The sequence below is a fragment of the Entelurus aequoreus genome, linkage group LG17, assembly GCF_033978785.1.
Source record: "Entelurus aequoreus isolate RoL-2023_Sb linkage group LG17, RoL_Eaeq_v1.1, whole genome shotgun sequence".
Lineage (NCBI taxonomy): Eukaryota > Metazoa > Chordata > Actinopteri > Syngnathiformes > Syngnathidae > Entelurus > Entelurus aequoreus.
The window spans coordinates 20,834,604-20,857,999 of record NC_084747.1 but is presented as its reverse complement, the minus strand read 5'-3'; the positions used below and the strand labels follow the sequence as shown (position 1 = coordinate 20,857,999).

The window sequence follows — 23,396 nt, the reverse complement described above, 5'->3', positions numbered from 1 at the left end:
AAAAGTTATGAACAGAATCGGTGACAAAGGGCAGCCTTGGCGGAATCCAACCCTCACTGGAAACCGGTCCGACATACTGCCGGCAATGCGGACCAAGCTCTGACACTGATCATACAGGGAGCGGACCGCCACAATCAGACAGTCCGATACCCCATACTCTCTGAGCACTCCCCACAGGACGTCCCGGAGGACATGGTCGAATGCCTTCTCCAAGTCCACAAAGCACATGTAGACTGGTTGGGCAAACTCCCATGCACCCTCAAAGACCCTGCCGAGAGTATAGAGCTGGTCTACCGTTCCATGACCAGGATGAAAACCACACTGTTCCTCCTGGATCCGAGGTTCGACTATCCGGCGTAGCCTCCTCTCCAGTACATCTGAATAGACCTTATCGGGAAAGCTGAGGAGTGTGATCCCACGATAGTTGGAACACACCCTGCGGTTCCCCTTTCTAAAGAGAGGAACCACCACCCCGGTCTGCCAATCCAGAGGTACCGCCCCCGATGTCCACGCAATGTTGCAGAGTCTTGTCAACCAAGACAGCCCCACAGCATCCAGAGCCTTAAGAAACGCCGGGCGGATCTCATCCACCCCCGGGGCCCTGCCACCGAGGAGCTTTTTAACTACCTCGGCAACCTCAGCCCCAGAAATAGGAGAGCCCACCACAGATTCCCCAGGCACTGCTTCCTCATAGGAAGATGTGTTGGTGGGATTGAGGAGGTCTTCGAAGTATTCCCTCCACCGATCCACAACAGCCGCAGTAGAGGTCAGCAGCACACCATCCTCACAATACACGGTGTTGACAGTGCACTGCTTCCCCCCCCCCAGAGGCGGCGGATGGTGGACCAGAATCGCTTCGAAGCCGTCCGGAAGTCATTTTCCATGGCTTCCCCAAACTCCTCCCATGTCCGAGTTTTTGCCTCCACGACCGCTGAAGCCGCACTTCGCTTGGCCTGTCGGTACCTGCCGCTGCCTCTGGAGTCCCATGAGCCAAAAGGACCCGATAGGACTCTTTTTTCAGCTTGACGGCATCTCTCACTGCTAGTGTCCACCAGCGGGTTCTAGAATTGACAGGCACCAACCACCTTGCGGCCACAGCTCCAATCAGCCATCTCGACAATAGAGGCACGGAACATGGTCCACTCGGACTCAATATCCAGCGCCTCCCTCGTGACATGTTCAAAGTTCTTCCGGAGGTGGGAATTGAAACTCTCTCTGACAGGAGACTCTGCTAGACGTTCCCAGCAGACCCTCACAATGTGTTTGGGCCTGCCAGGCCTGTCCGGCATCCTCCCCCACCATCGGAGCCAGCTCACCACCAGGTGGTGATCGGTAGAAAGCTCTGCCCCTCTCTTCACCCGAGTGTCCAAAACATGAGGCCGCAAATCCGATGACACAACTACAAAGTCGATCATGGAACTGCGGCCTAGGGTGTCCTGGTGCCAAGTGCACGCATGGACACCCTTATGTTTAAACATTGTGTTTGTTATGGACAATCCGTGACGAGCACAAAAGTCCAATAACAAAGCACTACTTGGGGTCAGATCCGGGTGGCCATTCTTCCAAATCACACCTCTCCAGGTTTCACTGTCGTTGCCAACATGAGCGTTGAAGTCCCCCAGCAGAACGAGGGAATCACCCGAGGGAGCACTCTCCAGTACTCTCTCAAGGGAATCCAAAAAGAGTTGGTACTCTGAGCTGCTGTTTGGTGCATAAGCACAAACAACAGTCAGGACCCGTCCCCCCACCCGAAGGCGGAGAGAAGCTACCCTCTCGTCTACTGGGTTAAAGTCCAACGTGCAGGCTTTGAGCCGTGGGGCAACAAGAATTGCCACCCCAGCCCGTCGCCTCTCATTGCTTGCAACGCCAGAGTGGAAAAGAGTCCAGCCCCTCTCGAGAGAACTGGTTCGAAGTGAGTCCGACTATATCTAGCCAGAATTTCTCCACCTCGCGCACCAGCTCAGGCTCCTTCCCTCCCAGGGAGGTGACGTTCCACGTCCCAAGAGCTAGCCTATGTAGCAGAGGATCGGACCGCCAAGTGCCCTGCCTTCGGCTGCCGCCCAGCTCACACTGCACCCGACAGTCAAAATTTTACAAGAAAAATTTAACATTTGTGCGATATTATGATAAAAGTTGGAATTTTACTCTAACAGTCGCAATTTTACAAGAAAAGCTTAAAATGTTGGCAATTTTATGAAAAGAGTCGTAATTTTACCCGACAAAAGTCACAATTTTATAAGAAAACTTTAAAATTTTGGCAATATTATATAACAATAATCGGAAATTTTACTTCGCAAAATTGTGACGAAAGTCATAATTTTACTCAAAACATTTCCCTATTTTACAATAACAACAAAAGAATTGGCAATATTGTCATAAAAGTCAGAATTTTGTATGACAAGTGTCTCACTTTTGCATTAAAAAGTAATAATTGTACTTAAAAAAAGTAATAATTTTACGAGAAAATATTGCAATATTACAGAAACAGAAAGAATACGAGAAATTGTTCCCAATTTTATAAGAAGAAAGTCGACACATTGTGAGAAAAAGACTGCTTTTAGCTAATGATTTAATTTTTTGTTCATCATCGATTTTTGATCTTCATTATTTACTTCAAGTTATTACAGTATGTCTCTATAAACATATTTATTTATTTTTTTAAATACATTTTGGCCAAAGGGGGCGCATTTCAATTTCTTACACACACTTGTTATTACATATGTTGGCCAGAGGTGGAGCACTTCAGATTTTTACACACACTTGTTATTTCATATGTTGACCAGAGGGGGAGCACTTTTAAAAGCGACACAGAGTCAATTGGAACAAACCCTCCTTTTTGGGACCACCCTCATTTGGATAGATTTCACCAGCAGAGGTGCAAATGAGACATTCTCTATTAGATGCAATGTTATTGGGACCATGATTTATGTCATCACTTGTTCACACCTCCTCATATGGCAACTATTTTTCCTTCTTCATGTCTCAAGAAGGGTAGAAACACACAAACACACACACACACAAACACACACACACCAAGCGGCCCTCACCAGGTGGTCCATGATGTAGACGGGCAGATCAAACATGCACATCCTGGCAGGCTGAGCCAGCGCTCTGTGCACGTTGAACCTGTCCTCCATGTTGTTGCATCACATGCACGCCTCCACAGATAGACGGCGTCCGCCCTCCTCCCCCCTTCCCCCAGCCTGTTCGTCTCTCCCTCAGCCCGTCTGCGAGTGCATCTTCCGCCGCCGCTCATCAACGTTCACCAGGACGGTGCACACTTGAGGCCGTGCTGCTGCATCCTGACCGTCAGACTACATTACTGATGAGTTGTGGCGGCGGCCTCGCCTCTGCAGCCCTGACGACGCCCCTCTCTCTCTCTCTCTCTCTCTCTGGCAGACACCTGCTGGAATGGTGAGCACTGCCTGGCTGCCTCTACATGAAATGCTTGATGGTCCCTCCTCCGTTGCCATGGCGCTTGTCCATCAAACGTGGCGTCTACTTCCTGTTTACATAAGTCGCATTCCATGTCGCAGCAGACAGCAGGTCGTGTTTAACACATGGTGTTCTCCTCACTAAGCCATACAATCTCGAGGAACCGTCTTTTTTTTTTTTTACTTCAAAAAAGTATGTTATAGAAATTACAACAACAAAAAAATCTAAAAAAAAATTGGATTAAAAAAAAGAAATATATGTATATAAATATATATATATATATATTATCTGATCTGTATTTATATGTATATATAGTTTTTTTAATAATTGTTTCTATATTTTAGAAATGTATTTGGAATTTTTTAAAAGTACTAATTAAGGTAAAAAAAATGGGATTGTGATTTAACGAGCATCCTCATATACATTTTTTTTTCTTTTAACAAATTTAAATTGTATTTTAATTTTTTTGTAATACATGTACATATATATACAAAAAAGATTGTGCTTCAATGAGCATTTCCACACACACACACATATATATATTTAATACATATATATTTTTAGTTTTGTTTTGTTTTTAACAACTTTGATGAGATTGTGCTTTAACGACGATCTCCATATATATATATGTGTGTATGTATATATATATATATATATATATATATATATATATATATATATATATATATATATATATATATATATATATATATATATATATATATATATATATATATATATATATATATATACACATTGTGAAAATAAATGTTTTGTTAGATTTTTGAAATTTTGTTGTAATTTTTTAGGGTAAAAAAATATATATAAATCATGATATTGTGCTTTAACGAGCATATATACATATATATATATATATATATATATATATATATATATATATATATATATATATATATATATATATATATATATATATATATATATATATATATATATATATATATATATATATATATATATATATATATATATATATATATATATATATATATATATATATATATATATATATATATATATATATATATATATATATACATACAAAGGTCCTGAGTAGTCCTGAGTTCAATCACGGGCTCGGGATCTTTCTGTGTGGAGTTTGCATGTTCTCTCCCCGTGACTGCGTGGGTTCCCTCCGGGTTAAATATATATATATACTGTACATATATGTACATATATGCATATGTATGTATAAATATATATATATATATATATATATATATATATATATATATATTAGGGGTGGGGGAAAAAATGGATTCGAATTCGAATCGCGATTCTGACGTTGTGCGATTCAGAATCGATTCTCATTTTTAAAAAATCGATTTTTTTGTTTTTATTTATTTTTTTATTTTTTTTATTTTTTTTATTTTTTGTATTAATCAATCCAACAAAACAATACACAGCAATACCATAACAATACAATCCCTCATTGACATTATAATTAGACATTAAAATAAAAAAGAACAATAGTGTCACAGTGGCTTACACTTGCATCGCATCTCATAAACTTGACAACACACTGTGTCCAATATTTTCACAAAGATAAAATAAGTCATATTTTTGGTTCATTTAATAGTTAAAACAAATGTACATAATAGCAATCAGTTGATAAAACGTTGTCCTTTTCAATTATAAAAGCTTTTTACAAAAATATACTACTCTGCTTGCATGTCAGCAGACGGGGGTAGATCCTGCTGAAATCTATGTATTGAATGAATAGAGAATCCTTTTGAATCTTGGCAAAAATCTTACCCACACGATTATCAAATGTAATAGGAAAATTAATTCATACTGACCAAACTGGCTTCATGGAAGGTCGACAATCTTCAGACAATACAAGGAAATTGTTTAATGTTATTTACTATGCTAGAAGTCTCCCTTATCCCACAGCAGTATGTACTGTTGATGCGGAGAAGGCATTCCACCGCATAAACTGGTCATTTATGTTTTGCACATTACGTAAATTTGGATTTGGAGATCATTTTATACAATGGATTAAGATGCTTTATACATGGCCCATGGCATCAGTCAAAACCAATAATCATATTTCAGAACCTTTTTTGTTAAAAAGAGGAGTAAAACAGGGATGTCCTGCATCTGGATTATTATTTAATTTGGTTATTGAACCCTTAGCTGCAAAAATAAGAAGTGAAAATAATATTCATGGTATAAATATTGGCTCTCAGTATAATAAGCTATCGATGTATTGTGACGACATAATTTTTTTACCTGTCACATGTTAACTCCTGTCTTCTTTATATCAATAATGTCATCACTGAATATGGCTGTTTATCAGGGTATAAAGTTAATTGGGACAAATGTGACATATTACCACTTAATAAACACTGCAAAAAATTACAAGTTCAGAACTCCAAAATTAAATTGTATTGCATTATTATGGTATTGTTGTGTATTGTTTAAAAAAAAAAAAAAAAATCGTTTTTGAATCCAGGATCGTTTTGAATGGAAAAAAATCGATTTTGAATCGAATCGTGACCCCTAGAATCGATTTTGAATCGAATCGTGGGACACCCAAAGATTCCCAGCCCTAATATATATATATATATATATATATATATATATATATATATATATATATATATATATATATATATATATATATATATATATATATACAGTATGTACATATATGTATATATACTGTATATATTTAAAATGTAAATTTTTTCAATACATTTTTTGTCAAGATTTTTGAAATTCTTTAGTAATTATTTAAGGTACTATATATATATATATATATATATATATATATATATATATATATATATATATATATATATATATATATATATATATATATATATATATATATATATATATATATATATATATATGTATGTATGTATGTATGTATGTATATATATATATATATATATATATATATATATATATATGTATGTATGTATGTATGTATGTATGTATGTATGTATGTATATATATATATATATATATATATATATATATATATATATATATATATATATATATATATATACACATGTACATTTTTTTAATCCAATTTTTTTTGTGATTTTTCACTTTTTATAAGCTACTATATTAAGGTAAAAAACAAACAAAGCAATGAATGTTTCATGAGATTGTGCTTTAACGAGCGTTCCTATTGGACAAGAGAGGAGTGTCCGTCAAACTTACTTCCTCCAACAAGAGCGCCGCTCATTTTGTGGCTGTGAGCATTTGAGATAAGTCTCCCGACATAACAGAAGCTCATGACTTTGTTGTCATTATAAATTAAGTGCTTCATGCCAAACATTCTTGGCTGTCGTACAAGCGTAAAAAGGACTGATGCAGCGTCAATATCTATCTATATATATATATATATATATATATATATATATATATATATATATATATATATATATATATATACACACATATATATATATATATATTATATATATATATATATATATATATATATAATTTGATGTTCCCAAAAATCAGTTCACAAAATTCAAACACAAAAAAATCAGTTACATAAATTCAGTGCTCCTGTCGTCACGGCAACACTTTGCCAGGGTACCGACGAGAGCGTCTATTTTGATGCGGCGGACTTTCACGCTGCCATGTATGAGGCGTGCGTGCCGACACGTACGGGCCGGTCGTCCGGGGGAACGCGGGAACAAAGCGACGATTGAGCAGCCATTCATGTGCTAATGAAGGCATGGGGAGGGCTTTCACATGCAGAGGATGTCCCATGGCTGAATGCTGTTGGAGAGCGGTCGCCATGGCAACAAGGAGGCACAGTTCATTAGCTGACAATTTTATAGAATAAAGATTTAGGAGCAAAATGTGTGTTTCAAAATTCAATTTGTTAAAATACAATGTGGCCCTGCGATGAGGTGGCGACTTGTCCAGGGTGTACCCTGCCTTCCGCCCGATTGGAGCTGAGATAGGCTCCAGCGCCCCCCGCGACCCCGAAAGGGACAAGCGGTAGAAAATGGATGGATGGATGGAAAATACAATGTTTTAAAATTAAATGTAAAAAAATCAGTGTTAAAAAAAAAAAAAAAAAAAAAGGCAAAAAAATTCAGTGCAGAAATATTCAGTGCAAATTAAATTCAGTGTAAAAAAAATTCCGGTCAAAAATATTTATAGCAGAAATATTGAGAGTAAAAAAACGAGTGCAGAAAAAATTTAGTTGATAATTTTTTAAAGGGGAGCAAGGCAGCAATTAATTATTAATTGATAACCATTTTCAAGGTATGAGCGGTGTGACAGAACAAAGTGAACAAGTAAACAAAGTAAACAAGGAGGCACAGCCGAACCCCCCCCCCCCCCCCCCCTCTCTCTCTCTCTTGAGTCTCAGCTGATGCCAGGACAGGAAGCCAACACAACCTGACACTTCCTGTTAGACATAAACAATATTTGTTGCATATGCCTTTGTCAACACACCAGATCCGCCAGAGAATAAGAAGACACAGCAGGAGGGATCAGGAGTCAGCGGGTATTCAGACTTTTAGACACAGTACGAGGGTTGGAACAGTAAATCGGAAACGTGAAAGACATGGCGGCTCGCCACAGCAAAATAAAAGCCTCTACACCTAAAAAATAAGTTGTTTTTTTACATGAAATGAAATTGAATGTACCCTTCCTTCAACAATCGCTATTTCTTAGGATTCTAACCATATATAAATATCACATATAGCCTATTATTTGCGCACTATTACCTACCTTAAATTCTGAACTATAAGACGCTACTTTTTTCCGAGATTTTGAACCCTGCGGCTTACAAGACGGAGCGGCTAATTTATGATTTTTTTCCCCCGCTAATGCCCATAATGCTTGTTGTTCAATAGTTTGCATTAAACCCAAACAGAGGACTAAAAAGGTGTGTTATTGTTTGTGCTACGGCACCATCTTTTGGATGGGTTCGCTCGCTGCAGGTGTTGCGGGTTGAAAATGTACTTCCTGCTTTGGTGCCGTTAACTGGGAAATAGGCCATCCATAGCGGTTCTACTCGTATGGATTCTTCATTCGTCACTCCAAGCGACGTTTGTAAGTTTTACAATATAACTAAACCAATTCCCAATTCTTACTTACTAAACCGTCCCATGTTTGATGTCCGTAGGAGCGTTTTCATGCATATTTGCACGTGCTATCGTAATGTAACGAAGCTAGCGTTGTTAGCATTACCTTTAAGAGTGTCTGTGTTAGTATTAATAACTTACAACGGCATTCTTTTTGTATTGTTTCAGTTTCACAAATTCACCAAAAAACGTTCCTGTGGAGTTATTGAGTCTGATTAGCTGATTGGAGAGCTAGCTTGCGCAGCTAGTGGGTCCATGATGATGACTTCTGTTTTGTTTGGTCATCCGTTTTGCTGCCGTGTTACAGACGACGTGTGGAAACATTTAAGGTATGTGAATAAACATTTACAAACACGAGTACAGTCTATAATAACACCGGAAAAAGATGCTAGATTTCTTGCTCGTTTGTTTTATTAAAGAAAAAGTCACTTCTCGAGAAAATTGAAAAATTCCCAACAAAGTACATCGTACAAGAAGCAGCAACATTTGAAAAATAGAGCAAAACGATATATTATGAGAAGAAATACATGCAAATACTAATTGACAATAACACAGATTTGCTGTTTAATTTCCCATAGTGGAGGTGATGACTATTAGCTTGGAGGAGCAGCTCCACACTGTGTATGGACACGCATAATTAGCCAATCAGCCAAAGGGGAATGTGTTGGTGCTTGGCCTTAAATAATAATGATAAATGGGTTATACTTGTATAGCGCTTTTCTACCTTCAAGGTACTCAAAGCGCTTTGACAGTATTTCCACATTCACCCTTTCACACACACATTCACACACTGATGGAGGGAGCTGCCATGCAAGGCGCTACCAGCACCCATCAGGAGCAAGGGTGAAGTGTCTTGCCCAAGGACACAACGGACGTGACTAGGATGGTAGAAGGTGGGGATTGAACCCCAGTAACCAGAAACCCTCCGATTGCTGGCACAGCCACTCTACCAACTTCGCCACGAGAACGGTATCACCATATGAGTGTTTTATAGCGGTCAATATAGATACATTTTTATCTTTTTTATGAGCTGTGGAAAGTAAAGAGCAGGAGATCCCCTTTCTGACCCTTTCCGATGATTGTAATGCCCTCAGCTATCAAGGCAAAAAGGAAAGGAAATGTCAACACAAGCATGGAAAACACTCAATCAATGTAAACAGAACTGAACACTTGGTGCAAAAATAAGGAATATGTAAAAAATGCTTGAAAAAGTGTAAGAAAATAGTGCAAAGTGTGAAAATGTCAAAATGGAGCATCCTGAGAAGAAATATTTTCTGCAGGTCCAATGCCAGGAAGTGACAGCTGTGCTTTAAAGGGTGAGCGGGGCTAAGGTGGTGTGGTATTCGCGGTCTTGCCTTGCATCATTTACACACCACATCGGTCGGACCACAATCCCTTTGAAAAAAAAAAAACCCAAAAAGTACCATTTACCTCTTTTATCCACAATTTCTTCATTTTGACTTTCTCTTTTCACTCCATGCAAAGAATCAAGCAAACGTGATAGTGTCACCTGATTGGCTGTCGGCGTGTCACGCCCACTGATCAGTGATCACTTTCTGTTACCAGAGAGCAGGTGCCTTTGTTCATGCAACCAACCTTGCTTTCATACTTCCACTTTCTTATTACGATGAAGAAAAAAAACATACTGTATATATACACACCAGTGACGTGCAGTCAGGGGAGGCAGGGGAGGCAGGTGAGGCGGGGCCTCATGTGCCATCATGGAAAGAAAAAAAAAGTTAAAAAAAAAATATTAATTTAATTGTTATATGTATCCAGTGATTATACTATAAAGTTATTTTCTATTTAACTTCACCAGTTTTAGATTATTTTTATTCAAAATCACTGAATTTTCACATTTGCCTTTCAAATACTGAGAAGAGACTTGTGGTGAGTCAGCAGCCAGTTGAGCCTCACCATGGATTGCGCAATGACTCGGCTAACTGCTGGCCTGCTGTGCAGTGAGACCGTATTGCTATATGAATTATATTATACATTTCCATAGTTTAGTTAGCTGAGGTATATAATGTACAGTGTATTTTGTCAACAACTGTATGTGTGTAACGTATTTCTTGTGCTGAGCAATCATAAAACGGCTGCAAAGACGCACTGGCTGAGGCTCGCAGTAATCCCGCCTCATGGTGGAAGAGGGCGCTAGTGATCCCATCGATCATTCTTGCGACTACTCGGCTGCAGAAGAAGTGACAACAAGCAGCAACAGATAGCAGCGATCGTTTATTTTTTCCTCTCGCCTGGACTTTTAACATGGAGGATTACATATCTAAAATAAAACAGTTTTCTAAACTGGACTTTCAATCGAAGCAGGAGGTAATAATTAAAGGAAGATCTCCATTGAGACAGAGAGACTTATAAAACTGAAGAAAGATAAAGAAGACTTCTATAAACAAGTTATCGATGCTTTTGTTCAGAAGGAGCGGCGCTTGGACTTCATTTATAAGTAAAGGTAAGACCATAATAACGTTTTTTTTAATTAAATGTGCTTTTTTGTGTGCTACAGTTTGTATGTGTAAAGTTAAAGTTAAGTTAAAGTACCAATGATTGTCACACACACTAGGTGTGGTGAAATTTGTCCTCTGCATTTGACCCAACCCCTTGTTCACCCCCTGGGAGGTGAGGGGAGCAGTGGGCAGCAGCTGCGCCGCGCCCGGGAATCATTTTTGGTGATTTAACCCCCAATTCCAACCCTTGATGCTGAGTGCCAAGCAGGGAAGAATGCTGGTATGAGCTTTTAAACATAACCCGTTAACTGCTGCCAATCAAATGGTCGAATATGATACTCTTTAGGGTTCATATGTTTGTAATCTGACTGTGATGAAGTTAGTGCCTCACCAGCCATGAACCTCACCGCACGTCACTGATACACACACACATATACTGTATATATACATAAATATGTATATATAATATATATATATATATATATATATATATATATATATATATATATATATATATATATATATATATATATATATATATATATATATACACATACATACATACATATATATATATATATATATATATATATATATATATATTCATATATACATAAACATATATATATATATATATACAGTATGTATATACATATATATATACAAATACAGTATATACATATATACAGATATATACATATATATGTATATACATTCATATTCTTTCATTCATATACATATATACATAAACATATATATACATACATACAATATGTATATATACATATATATACAAATATATTCATATATACACATATATATATATATATATATACATATATATATATACACCGGTATATATATATATATATATATATATATATATATATATATATATATATATATATATATATATATATATATATATACACAAATACCTATATACATATATATATATACATATACATATATATATACATATACATATATATATATACATATTTATATTTATATATATATATATTTATATATATATATATATTTATATATATATATATATATTTATATATATATATATATATATATATATATATATATTTATATATATATATATATATATATATATATATATATATATATATATATATATATATATATATATATATATATATATATATATATGCAACGCATTTTTATTGATGATCGATTACATTTTGAAAGGCATTAGTAGGCAAGTACTTTTTCACAAAAAACAGCTGATACTGATTGAATGTTTGTTTTCAATGGAGGGGCGGAGCCAATGAATGGCGTTTGGCTGGCGACCCAAAGTCTGCTTTGAATTGTGTGCAGTTGAGTTTGACGTCCCTGCTTCGGGAAGACGGAGAACAGCAACACAACAGAGCAAAAAAGGCACAAAAACACGCACAAACGGACACAGCCCTGGAATTAGCGGGAAAGTGAACCCCGACTCAGCACAATTTTCAGCCGGCGAGTGTTTTGTGTTTGCTGGCTGAGTGCGCTCGGGGGGAACGACCACGACACACAATTCACACGGAGTGACCTCGTTCCAAGCCCACTGTTTTTTTCTCGCACCGTGGCAAAACTGAACTGGTCCCAGGTCAGCTGACATCAATCCCACGCCGCACAAGCACTTGCTTCTTCTTTTCCTGTCAGGGGCGGCGTGGCGAAGTTGGTAGAGTGGCCGTGCCAGCAATCGGAGGGTTGCTGGTTACTGGGGTTCAATCCCCACCTTCTACCATCCTAGTCACGTCCGTTGTGTCCTTGGGCAAGACACTTCACCCTTGCTCCTGATGGCTGCTGGTTAGCGCCTTGCATGGCAGCTCCCGCCATCAGTGTGTGAATGTGTGTGTGAATGGGTGAATGTGGAAATACTGTCAAAGCGCTTTGAGTACCTTGAAGGTAGAAAAGCGCTATACAAGTATAACCCATTAATTTGATTCAAGGCGTGGGTTTCATGACAAAAACTGAAACTTGCACGCAAACACGTAGCAGACGACAATCTGTGCGTGTGTGCTTCTACATATACACACACACACACACACACGTGACAATGTCCTATATCAGTGGTTCTCAAAGTTGTGTCACCAAGTACCGCCTCAGAAAACACTTCGAGTAGCCTACTATCAAAATGACTTTAAAAGTCTTATATAAGTGTTATAATGAAGACAACACATGATGTAAGTGTCTATATTAGCTATATTAGCCTACTATCAAAATGATTTTAAAAGTCTTATATAAGTGTTATAATGAAGACAACACATGATGTAAGTGTCTATAGTAGCCCACTATCAAAATGACTTTAAAAGTCTTATATAAGTGTTATAATGAAGACAACACATGATGTAAGTGTCTATATTAGCTATATTAGCCTACTATCAAAATGATTTTAAAAGTCTTATATAAGTGTTATAATGAAGACAACACATGATGTAAGTGTCTATAGTAGCCTACTATCAAAATGACTTTAAAAGTCTTATATAAGTGTTATAATGAAGACAACACATGATGTAAGTGTCTATACTAGCTATGTTAGCCTACTATCACAATGATTTTAAAAGTCTTATATAAGTGTTATAATGAAGGCAACACATGATGTAAGTGTCTATAGTAGCCTACTATCAAAATGACTTTAAAAGTATTATATAAGTGTTATAATGAAGGCAACACATGATGTAAGTGTCTATATTAGCTATATTAGCCTACTATCAAAATGACGTTAAAAGTCTCATAAAAGTGTTATAATGAAGACAACACATAATGTAAAGTGTCTATATTAGCTATGTTAGCCTACTATCAAAATGACTTTAAAAGTCTTATATAAGTGTTATAATGAAGACAACACATGATGTAAGTGTCTATATTAGCTATATTAGCCTACTATCAAAATGACTTTAAAAGTCTTATATAAGTGTTTTAATGAAGGCAACACATGATGTAAGTGTCTATATTAGCCTACTATCAAAATGACTTTAAAAGTCTTATATAAGTGTTATAATGAAGACAACACATGATGTAAGTGTCTATATTAGCCTACTATCAAAATGACGTTAAAAGTCTCATATAAGTGTTATAATGAAGACAACACATGATGTAAGTGTCTATACTAGCTATGTTAGCCTACTATCACAATGATTTTAAAAGTCTTATATAAGTGTTATAATGAAGGCAACACATGATGTAAGTGTCTATAGTAGCGTACTATCAAAATGACTTTAAAAGTATTATATAAGTGTTATAATGAAGGCAACACATGATGTAAGTGTCTATATTAGCTATATTAGCCTACTATCAAAATGACGTTAAAAGTCTCATATAAGTGTTATAATGAAGACAACACATAATGTAAAGTGTCTATATTAGCTATGTTAGCCTACTATCAAAATGACTTTAAAAGTCTTATATAAGTGTTATAATGAAGACAACACATGATGTAAGTGTCTATATTAGCTATATTAGCCTACTATCAAAATGACTTTAAAAGTCTTATATAAGTGTTTTAATGAAGGCAACACATGATGTAAGTGTCTATATTAGCCTACTATCAAAATGACTTTAAAAGTCTTATATAAGTGTTATAATGAAGACAACACATGATGTAAGTGTCTATATTAGCTATATTAGCCTACTATCCAAATGACTTTAAAAGTATTATATAAGTGTTATAATGAAGACAACACATGATGTAAGTGTCTATATTAGCCTACTATCAAAATATTTTAAAAGTCTTATATAAGTGTTATAATGAAGACAACACATGATGTAAGTGTCTATATTAGCTATATTAGCCTACTATCAAAATGACGTTAAAAGTCTCATATGAGTGTTATAATGAAGACAACACATGATGTAAGTGTCTATATTAGCCTACTATCAAAATGACTTTAAAAGTATTATATAAGTGTTATAATGAAGACAACACATGATGTCTATATTAGCTATATTAGCCTACTATCAAAAGATTTTAAAAGTCTTATATAAGTGTTATAATGAAGACAACACATGATGTAAGTGTCTATATTAGCTATATTAGCCTACAATCAAAATTACTTTAAAAGTCTCATATAAGTGTTATAATGAAGACAACACATGATGTAAGAGTCTATATTAGCTATATTAGCCTACTATCAAAATGACTTTAAAAGTATTATATAAGTGTTATAATGAAGGCAACACATGATGTAAGTGTCTATATTAGCTATTTAGCCTACTATCAAAATGACTTTAAAAGTATTATATAAGTGTTATAATGAAGGCAACACATGATGTAAGTGTCTATATTAGCTATATTAGCCTACTATCAAATTATTTTAAAAGTCTTATATAAGTGTTATAATGAAGACAACACATGATGTAAGTGTCTGTGTTAGCCTACTATCAAAATGACCGTTGTTCGTAATAACGGCGTTACTTTTACTAGTAACGAGTAATCTATTTAATCACTTTTAGGTCCGTTACAACGTCGTTAGCGATAGCTTGATGTAACGTGGCACGCTACTTTTGATGTGGTTTTATGTCGACAACAAGAAGACAGCGTCATAAGTGCAGCGAGTTCAAAGCAGGAAAGCAACAAGCAGTATCGCACGAAAATGAACTTGATATCAAACAGGAAGAGGCACCATCACACCGTGACACATACACGATGGGAATACTGAACAACAAATCAATGATTGAAGTGACAAACTTGCCATCCAAGCAATACCCCGTTTGTTGACAAGAAGCTATGACAGCCATGGAAGCATTCCATCTCTTTATGAAGCAGAGGTAACACAATCCGCTGAAAAGATTTAAAAGACCTGGCATCAAAGCCGACAAAGTGCGCTGCTAACGGCTAAAGCTAAAAAACACAGCTACGTTGAAACCCTTGATGACGTCACACGTCAGGAGGAAACAGGCCCCGCCTTTTAAAAGCACAGACTCCGCACACTGCGCCCTTGTATTAAACATCTCCCAAATGCATATGCCAGATATTTAAAGTTTCAAAGTAACGTAAAAATGACTTTCCCTAGTAATTAATTACATTTATTAAAGAGTAATTATGTTATTAATCCAATTACTTTTTCGGTAAAGTAACGAGTAACTATAATTAATTACTTTTTAAAAGTCATTTTCCGAACACTAAAAATGACTGTGTGTCGCAATTTTGTCGTCCTCTACCGGATTTATTACAATCTTTGCAAGCTGGTTAACGTTTGCTGTGGTCTGGAACAACATGGCGCACAAACAAACAACATAAGTAAAGGAATTTAAATGAGTTCAAATATACCTACAAACGAGGCATAATGATGCGATATGTACATACAGCTAGCCTAAATAGCATGTTAGCATCGATCAGCTTGCAGTCATGCACTGAGCAAATATGCCTGATTAGCACACCACACAAGTCAAAAAAATCAACAAAGCTCACCTTTGTGCATTCACGCACAGCATAAAACATTCGGTGGACAAAATGAGACAAAAAAGGAGTGGCATAAAACACGTCTTTCTGTGGCAGCGTCAGGGAAAGTTGTACATGTAAACAAACTATGGTGAGTTCAAGGACTGCCAAATACTTTCATCAGTGAATATAAAAATACAAACATAAAATATGGACTTCATTTATAAGTAAAGGTAAGACCATAATAACGTTTTTTTTATTAAATGTGCTTTTTTGTGTGCTACAGTTTGTATGTGTAAAGTTAAAGTTAAGTTAAAGTACCAATGATTGTCACACACACACTAGGTGTAATGAAATGTGTTCTCTGCATTTGACACATCCCCTTGTTCACCCCCTGGGAGGTGAGGGGAGCAGTGGGCAGCAGCGGCGCCGCGCCCGGGAATAATTTTTGGTGATTTAACCCCCAATTCCAACCCTCGATGCTGAGTGCCAAGCACGGAAGAATGCTGTTATGAGCTTTTAAACACAACCTGTTAACTGCTGACAATCAAATGGTGAATAAGATACTCTTTAGGGTTCATAAGTTTGTAAATCTGACTGTGATGAAGTCAGTGCCTCACCAGCCATGAACCTCACTGCACGTCACTGTATATATATATATATATATATATATATATATATATATATATATATATATATATACATATATATATATATATATATATATATATATATATATATATCTTCATATATATATATATTTTGTTTCAAATGAAACTTGGTCAAAAGTACTTTTTGAGCACATTCAACAATGCCGTGATAATAATGATAACCGTAATATGAAATTTGCATATAGTTACGTCCATAACTGGACACTCCTTGACCTAATTGGGTAATTTCCTACACTTCCCAGCGGTCTTGAATACAACACCTGTACTGTAGCTGCTGTACCGATGTTACTTCTTCCCCCACAAATAATCTCCTCTAAATGTTCTTTAAATCACTATTTATTTAGTGTAATTTTTTTTTTTAAAGAAAAGGTGTGCACGTCATTAAAGATGCTTACCTGTTTTTCCAGCATGATCATTCTCTCGGTGTCATGTCCTTGATGGTGTGTTCAGGTGCTCTCCTCTACTAGCATCCTCTGTTAGCATCCTCTGTTAGCATCCTCGGCTAGCATCCCCATCAGTGGGAGAGAAGACAAAAAAAAGCAAAATTACGAAAAAAAAGAGCTAACTGTCGCTTCAGTCGACAACTACGAAGCCTTTTTTTCCGAACACAAATGTCCTCCTCGCCTCCAGCATGTCTCTCATCAGCGGGGAATGGCGTGGGGGTTTTTCGGCGTAGGTGGGGGGGCTCCTCGGTGGAAAAAAAACCAGCAGAAAGCTAACAGCTAGCTAGTTAGCATGCTAGCAGGCTAACGTGGAGTGATTATTTGTCTCCTCCCGCCGTCGTCCATCCGCGCTCCGCCGCAAGCAGGCAGGGGGAAGGTGGGCTCCGGCCGCTCATCTCCAAACCGAACCACCGCCTCGCCGTCCGGCATCCCCACTGACGTGCAGTCGCTCTGGCTCGGACGCGGCGGCGATGTGTGACCGCGACCACGGGATGCTTTTAATGGATGCTGCGAGAGACCTCTTCTTCGCCGTTCCCGTGTACCACGGTCTTGAACGCATCACACGTAGCACGAAGCAGGCTCAGTGGAAACGGGAGGTCCCTTTAACGCATCATATAGTCGAAATAACAGGGGGGAAAGGGTATTTAATAAGAAAAAACACTGGTTTATTTGAATTTCATTTTGAAATACCAAACATATAAATGAAAAATACATTATTTTAATATATAATATTCAATAATAATAATATTTAAGAATAGTAATATGTGATCATGCATACTATTTTCTTTAGCTTTGTTTTAGATATTTATTCTGTCATGCTTACATTTTTTTTTTTATAAAAAGTTGATTTCTGTATATATGTAACTAATATGTGAGCTATATTAATTGCAGTAAGGAAAATAGAAACTTTAGATTACTCTTATTTTTTAAGATGTATAAGCTGGATTTTAGGACATCATATTTATGGCAGGCAAACAGATAGTGCTTGGTTAGAACAAATGTATTTAAAAAAATATTACTATATATATATATATATATATATATATATATATATATATATATATATATATATATATATATATATATATATATATATATATATATATGTATATATATATACATATATATATATATATATATACATATATATATATATATATATATATATATATATATATATATATATATATATATATATATATATATATATATATATATATATATATATATATATATATATATATATATATACAGGGTATATATTCAAAGACAAGATATTTAATGTTCACACTGAGAAACTTAATTTTTTTTGCATTTAATCATTAACTTAGAATTCAATGGCAGCAAAACATTGCAAAAAAGTTGTCACAGGGGCATTTTTACCACTGTGTTACATGGCCTTTCCTTTTAACAAAACTCAGTAAAGGTTTGGGAACTGAGGAGACACATTTTTGCAGTGGAATTATTTCCCATTCTTGCTTGATGTACAGCTTAAGTTGTTCAACAGTCTCCATTCTGATATTTTAGCATTCATATTGCACCACACATTTTTAATGGGAGACAGGTCTGGACTACAGGCAGGCCAGTCTAGTACCCACACTCTTTTACTATGAAGCCACGCTGTTGTAACACGTGACTTGGCATTGTCTTGCTGAAATAAGCAGGGGCGTCCATGATAACGTTGCTTGGATGGCAACATATGATGCTCCAAAACCTGTATGTACCTTTCAGCATTAATGGTGCCTTCACAGATGTGTAAGTTACCCATGCCTTTGGCACTAATACACCCCCATACCATCACAAATGCTGGCTTTTACACTTTGCGCCTGTAACAGTCCTGATGGTTATTTTCCTCTTTGTTCTGGAGGACACGACGTCCACAGTTTCCAAAAACTATTGGAAATGTGGACTTTTTGTGAACACTTTTCCACTTTGCATCAGTCCATCTTAGATGAGCTCAGGCCCAGCGAAGCGTTTGTGGGTGTTGTTGATAAATGGCTTTGGCTTTGCATAGTAGAGTTTTAACTTGCACTTACAGATTTGGCGACCAACTGTAGTTACTGACAGTGGTTTTCTGAAGTGTTCCTGAGCCCATGTGGTGATATCCTTTACACAATGATGTCGCTTACAGGTCACAGGCATTCAATGTTATGTGCAGTAATTTCTCCAGAATCTCTGAACCTTTTGATGATATTACAGACTGTAGATGGTGAAATGCCTAAATTCCTTGCAATAGCTGGTTGAGAAATGTTCTTAAACTGTTGGACAATTTGCTCAGGCATTTGTTGACAAAGTGGTGACCCTCGCCCCATCCTTGTTTGTGAATGACTGAGCATTTCATGGAAGCTGCTTTTATACCCAATCATGGCACCCACCTGTTCCCAATTAGCCTGCTCACCTGTGGGATGTTCCAAATAAGTCTTTGATGAGCATTCCTCAACTTTCTCAGTCTTTTTTGCCACTTGTGCCAGCTTTTTTGAAACATGTTGCAGGCATCAAATTCCAAATGAGCTAATATTTGCAAAAAAAATAACAAAGTTTACCATTGCAAACGTTAAATATCTTGTCTTTGCAGTCTATTCAGTTGAATATAAGTTGAAAAGGATTTGCAAATCATTGTATTCTGTTTTTATTTACTATTTACACAACGAGACAACTTCACTGCTTTTGGGGTTTCTATAATAAAATAATAATAAACATGTATATGTACAGTATGTATAGGGTTGACCTGGTACCAAATGTGTTTCAAATCTTTATTTGTTGTTACTATATAATATATTTAAAATAACTTATATTTAATATACTATATATAATGATATACATTATTATATATGTTCTGCCCTCACTATATGTGTTGAGGTTATACAGCTTGGCAGACAGCTAACAAACAATCCAAGACGTTCTAATAAAGTTCCAAAGCAGATGAATCCATTTAGGCTCTTTATTGTTGTTGATCTTGCTTTGTCTTTATTGTATCTTTACTTTTGTCTTGCACTGGACTTTTATGTAAAACTGAAATACACACAATGACAAATGTATAAGCTATGTGATTCAAATAACATACTGAAATGTAATACGATATATGTAAATATTAGCTTTACACAAATATAGATCAGATCAGATCAGAGCTTTATTTGTCCATTCTTAACATGTACAAGACACATAAGAACTGAAATTACATTTTCGGCACAATCCCGCTAAGAGCAGACATACGTTACAGGGAGACAAGACGGGACCGCCAACGGATCAGCCACTTAGGGCGCTCCTTAAAAAGGTGGGAAAAAGGTGACATTGGGGAAGGGGGGGAGAGTAAAAAAAATATCAGTCTGAGGCTGGACCCTCAGGAATGGTCCAGACTGAGTCCGAGGAAAAAACCTCACATAGCATGGCACACATAAACAAGGTACATGTAATCACAACAACTCGCAACAGAGTCATCCAACAGGACTTTGGAGGCCGGCAGCTGCTGTTGAGCGCTACTCAGCCCCCACAACCCCGGAGGAATTAAGCAGTGGTGAAGGCGTTGATTTGGGGAGGGGTGTGTGCGTGCATGTATGCCCAATTAACTTGGGTGAGATGTTGGAATTGTCTTTATGGGCCGAGGCCGGCCCCAAGAGTTCAAGAGTTCAAGAGTCCGACCCAGGTGCTTTTGAAAAAAAAGGGAAAGGTCAAAAGCGTCCATCTTTGAGGAGTCCTCAGGGGAGTGTTTTCAAACAGCCTGTTCCTCAAGGCCATTCGAGGGAGTCAAATCGTAGATTAAGATGTTGTTTTTTCTTCGAGCAGTCAAAACAATGACATTCCTGCTCTGTATGCTGGCTCTGACAATTCCAATTTATTCTTTCTCTAACTTCATCAAGATGGAATCTACCTTGCGATTCAAATCAGCAATCGCTCCAGTCTGTGATCCCACAGCACGACCCAATCCTTCCATTGCGTTGAACAGCCTGTTGGCCCCTTGAGTGGCTGCCATCGTCTTCCGAATTTGACGATACACCAGAGCAATGCCCAGCCCAATCAGCAAATTCCCTGCGATCACAGCTCCAAATAGGTAGATGTCTTCCACGTCCTCGATGGAAAGGACTGAGAGGCACATGATTCTCCAAGTATTCCAGGAGTCTCTCACGTACCCCGCAGCAATGGTTCCATCAGGGCAGCCAGGCTCCCCCGAACCTCTTTTCCTTGTCGAAAAGACTGTGTCAATTGCGTCGAGAGTCCAGTTGATCAAATTCATTTTGATGTTTAGATTTGAGGACAGCTCAAGAAAAGAGGCTTCAAAAAGTTCGGACAAAGACAAGGACACAAGAAAGCAAGCGGGAAGGAGGAGGAGCAGGGAAAAATGCGACCACCCTCACCAAGAGGCAAGACAGAAAAAAAAATATATATATAATATACAGCACTCTCATCAAACAAATACTGCTGAGTGTTGAAACTATTTCAATGGTGGAAATGTATGACTCGCAGCCATTTTAAGTCCTCAAAACATCCATTAAAACAGTGCACAAAAATCGTTTTTCAATAAACATCTTAGTATCAAATTTAACCACTTTCCACCTTAATAGTTAAACAACGCCAGCTCTTTTAAATCTTTTTGTGTTACCTCTGCTTCATAAAGAGATGGAATGCTCCCATGACTGTCATAGCTTCTTGTCAACAAACGGGGTATTGCTTGCATGGCAAGTTTGTCACTTCAATCATTGATTTGTTGTTCAGTATTCCAATCGTGTACGTGTCACGGTGTGATGGTGCCTCTTCCTGTCTGATATCAAGTTAAACAGTTTACTTACAGACTTACCTTTTCCAAGGCTTGTAAGAGCTAACACAACTTGTCTACTTCTCAATTGTCTCAATGAACTGAACTGACATCGTAAACCCGGAAGTGCCCAAACAAATGAAGTGTAGTATTTTCCTATCGCCACAAGGTGTCAGTAAGATTCTACAATCAAATGGGCATAACAATATATGATACACAATTATAATATATAGTACATATATACATACATATATAATTATATGATACATCTATATCCAGGGTATCTGGTTTGGTGGCTGCAGGATTAGGTCTCTGCTTTTTGCGGGTGATGTGGTCCTGATGGCTTCATCTGGCCAAGATCTTCAGTTCTCACTGGATCGGTTCGCAGCCGAGTGTGAAGCGACTGGGATGGGAATCAGCACCTCCAAGTCCGAGTCCATGGTTCTCGCCCGGAAAAGGGTGGAGTGCCGTCTCCGGGTTGGGGAGGAGATCTTGCCCCAAGTGGAGGAGTTCAAGTACCTCGGAGTCTTGTTCACGAGTGAGGAAGAGTGAATCGTGAGATCGACAGGCGGATCGGTGCGGCGACTTCAGTAATGCGGACGCTGTATCCATCCGTTGTGGTGAAGAAGGAGCTGAGCCGGAAGGCGAAGCTCTCAATTTACCGGTCGATCTACGTTCCCATCCTCACCTATGGTCATGAGCTTTGGGTTATGACCGAAAGGACAAGATGACGGGTACAAGCGGCCAAAATGAGTTTCCTCCGCCGGGTGGCGGGGCTCTCCCTTAGAAATAGGGTGAGAAGCTCTGTGATCCGGGAGGAGCTCAAAGTAAAGCCGCTGCTCCTCCACATGGAGAGGAGCCAGATGAGGTGGTTCGGGCATCTGGTCAGGATGCCACCCGAACGCCTGACCGGTAGGATGACACGGGGAAGACCCAGGACACGTTGGGAAGACTATGTCTCCCGGCTGGCCTGGGAACGCCTCGAGATCCCCCGGGAAGAGCTGGACGAGGTGGCTGGGGAGAGGGAAGTCTGGGCTTCTCTGCTTAGGCTGCTGCCCCCGCGATCCGATCTCGGATAAGCGGAAGAAGATAGATGGATGGATGGAATGATATATATATATTATTATTATGTTTAATTTTAGTACATCAT

At 37.5% G+C, this 23,396-nt stretch overlaps 1 protein-coding gene across 1 annotated transcript in view; it reads right to left on the bottom strand.

Annotated features, from left to right (window-relative positions):
* The window catches only part of LOC133632642 (ral guanine nucleotide dissociation stimulator-like), a 62,795-nt gene extending 44,748 nt beyond the window's left edge, over positions 1 to 18,047 (bottom strand). Inside the window, exon 1 of the mRNA XM_062025189.1 lies at positions 17,449 to 18,047. Within this exon, the coding sequence (XP_061881173.1) occupies positions 17,449 to 17,469 (21 nt within the window). The 5' untranslated portion in view covers positions 17,470 to 18,047. The remainder of the gene's footprint in view (positions 1 to 17,448) is intronic.
* Positions 18,048 to 23,396: the final 5,349 nt, after the last annotated feature.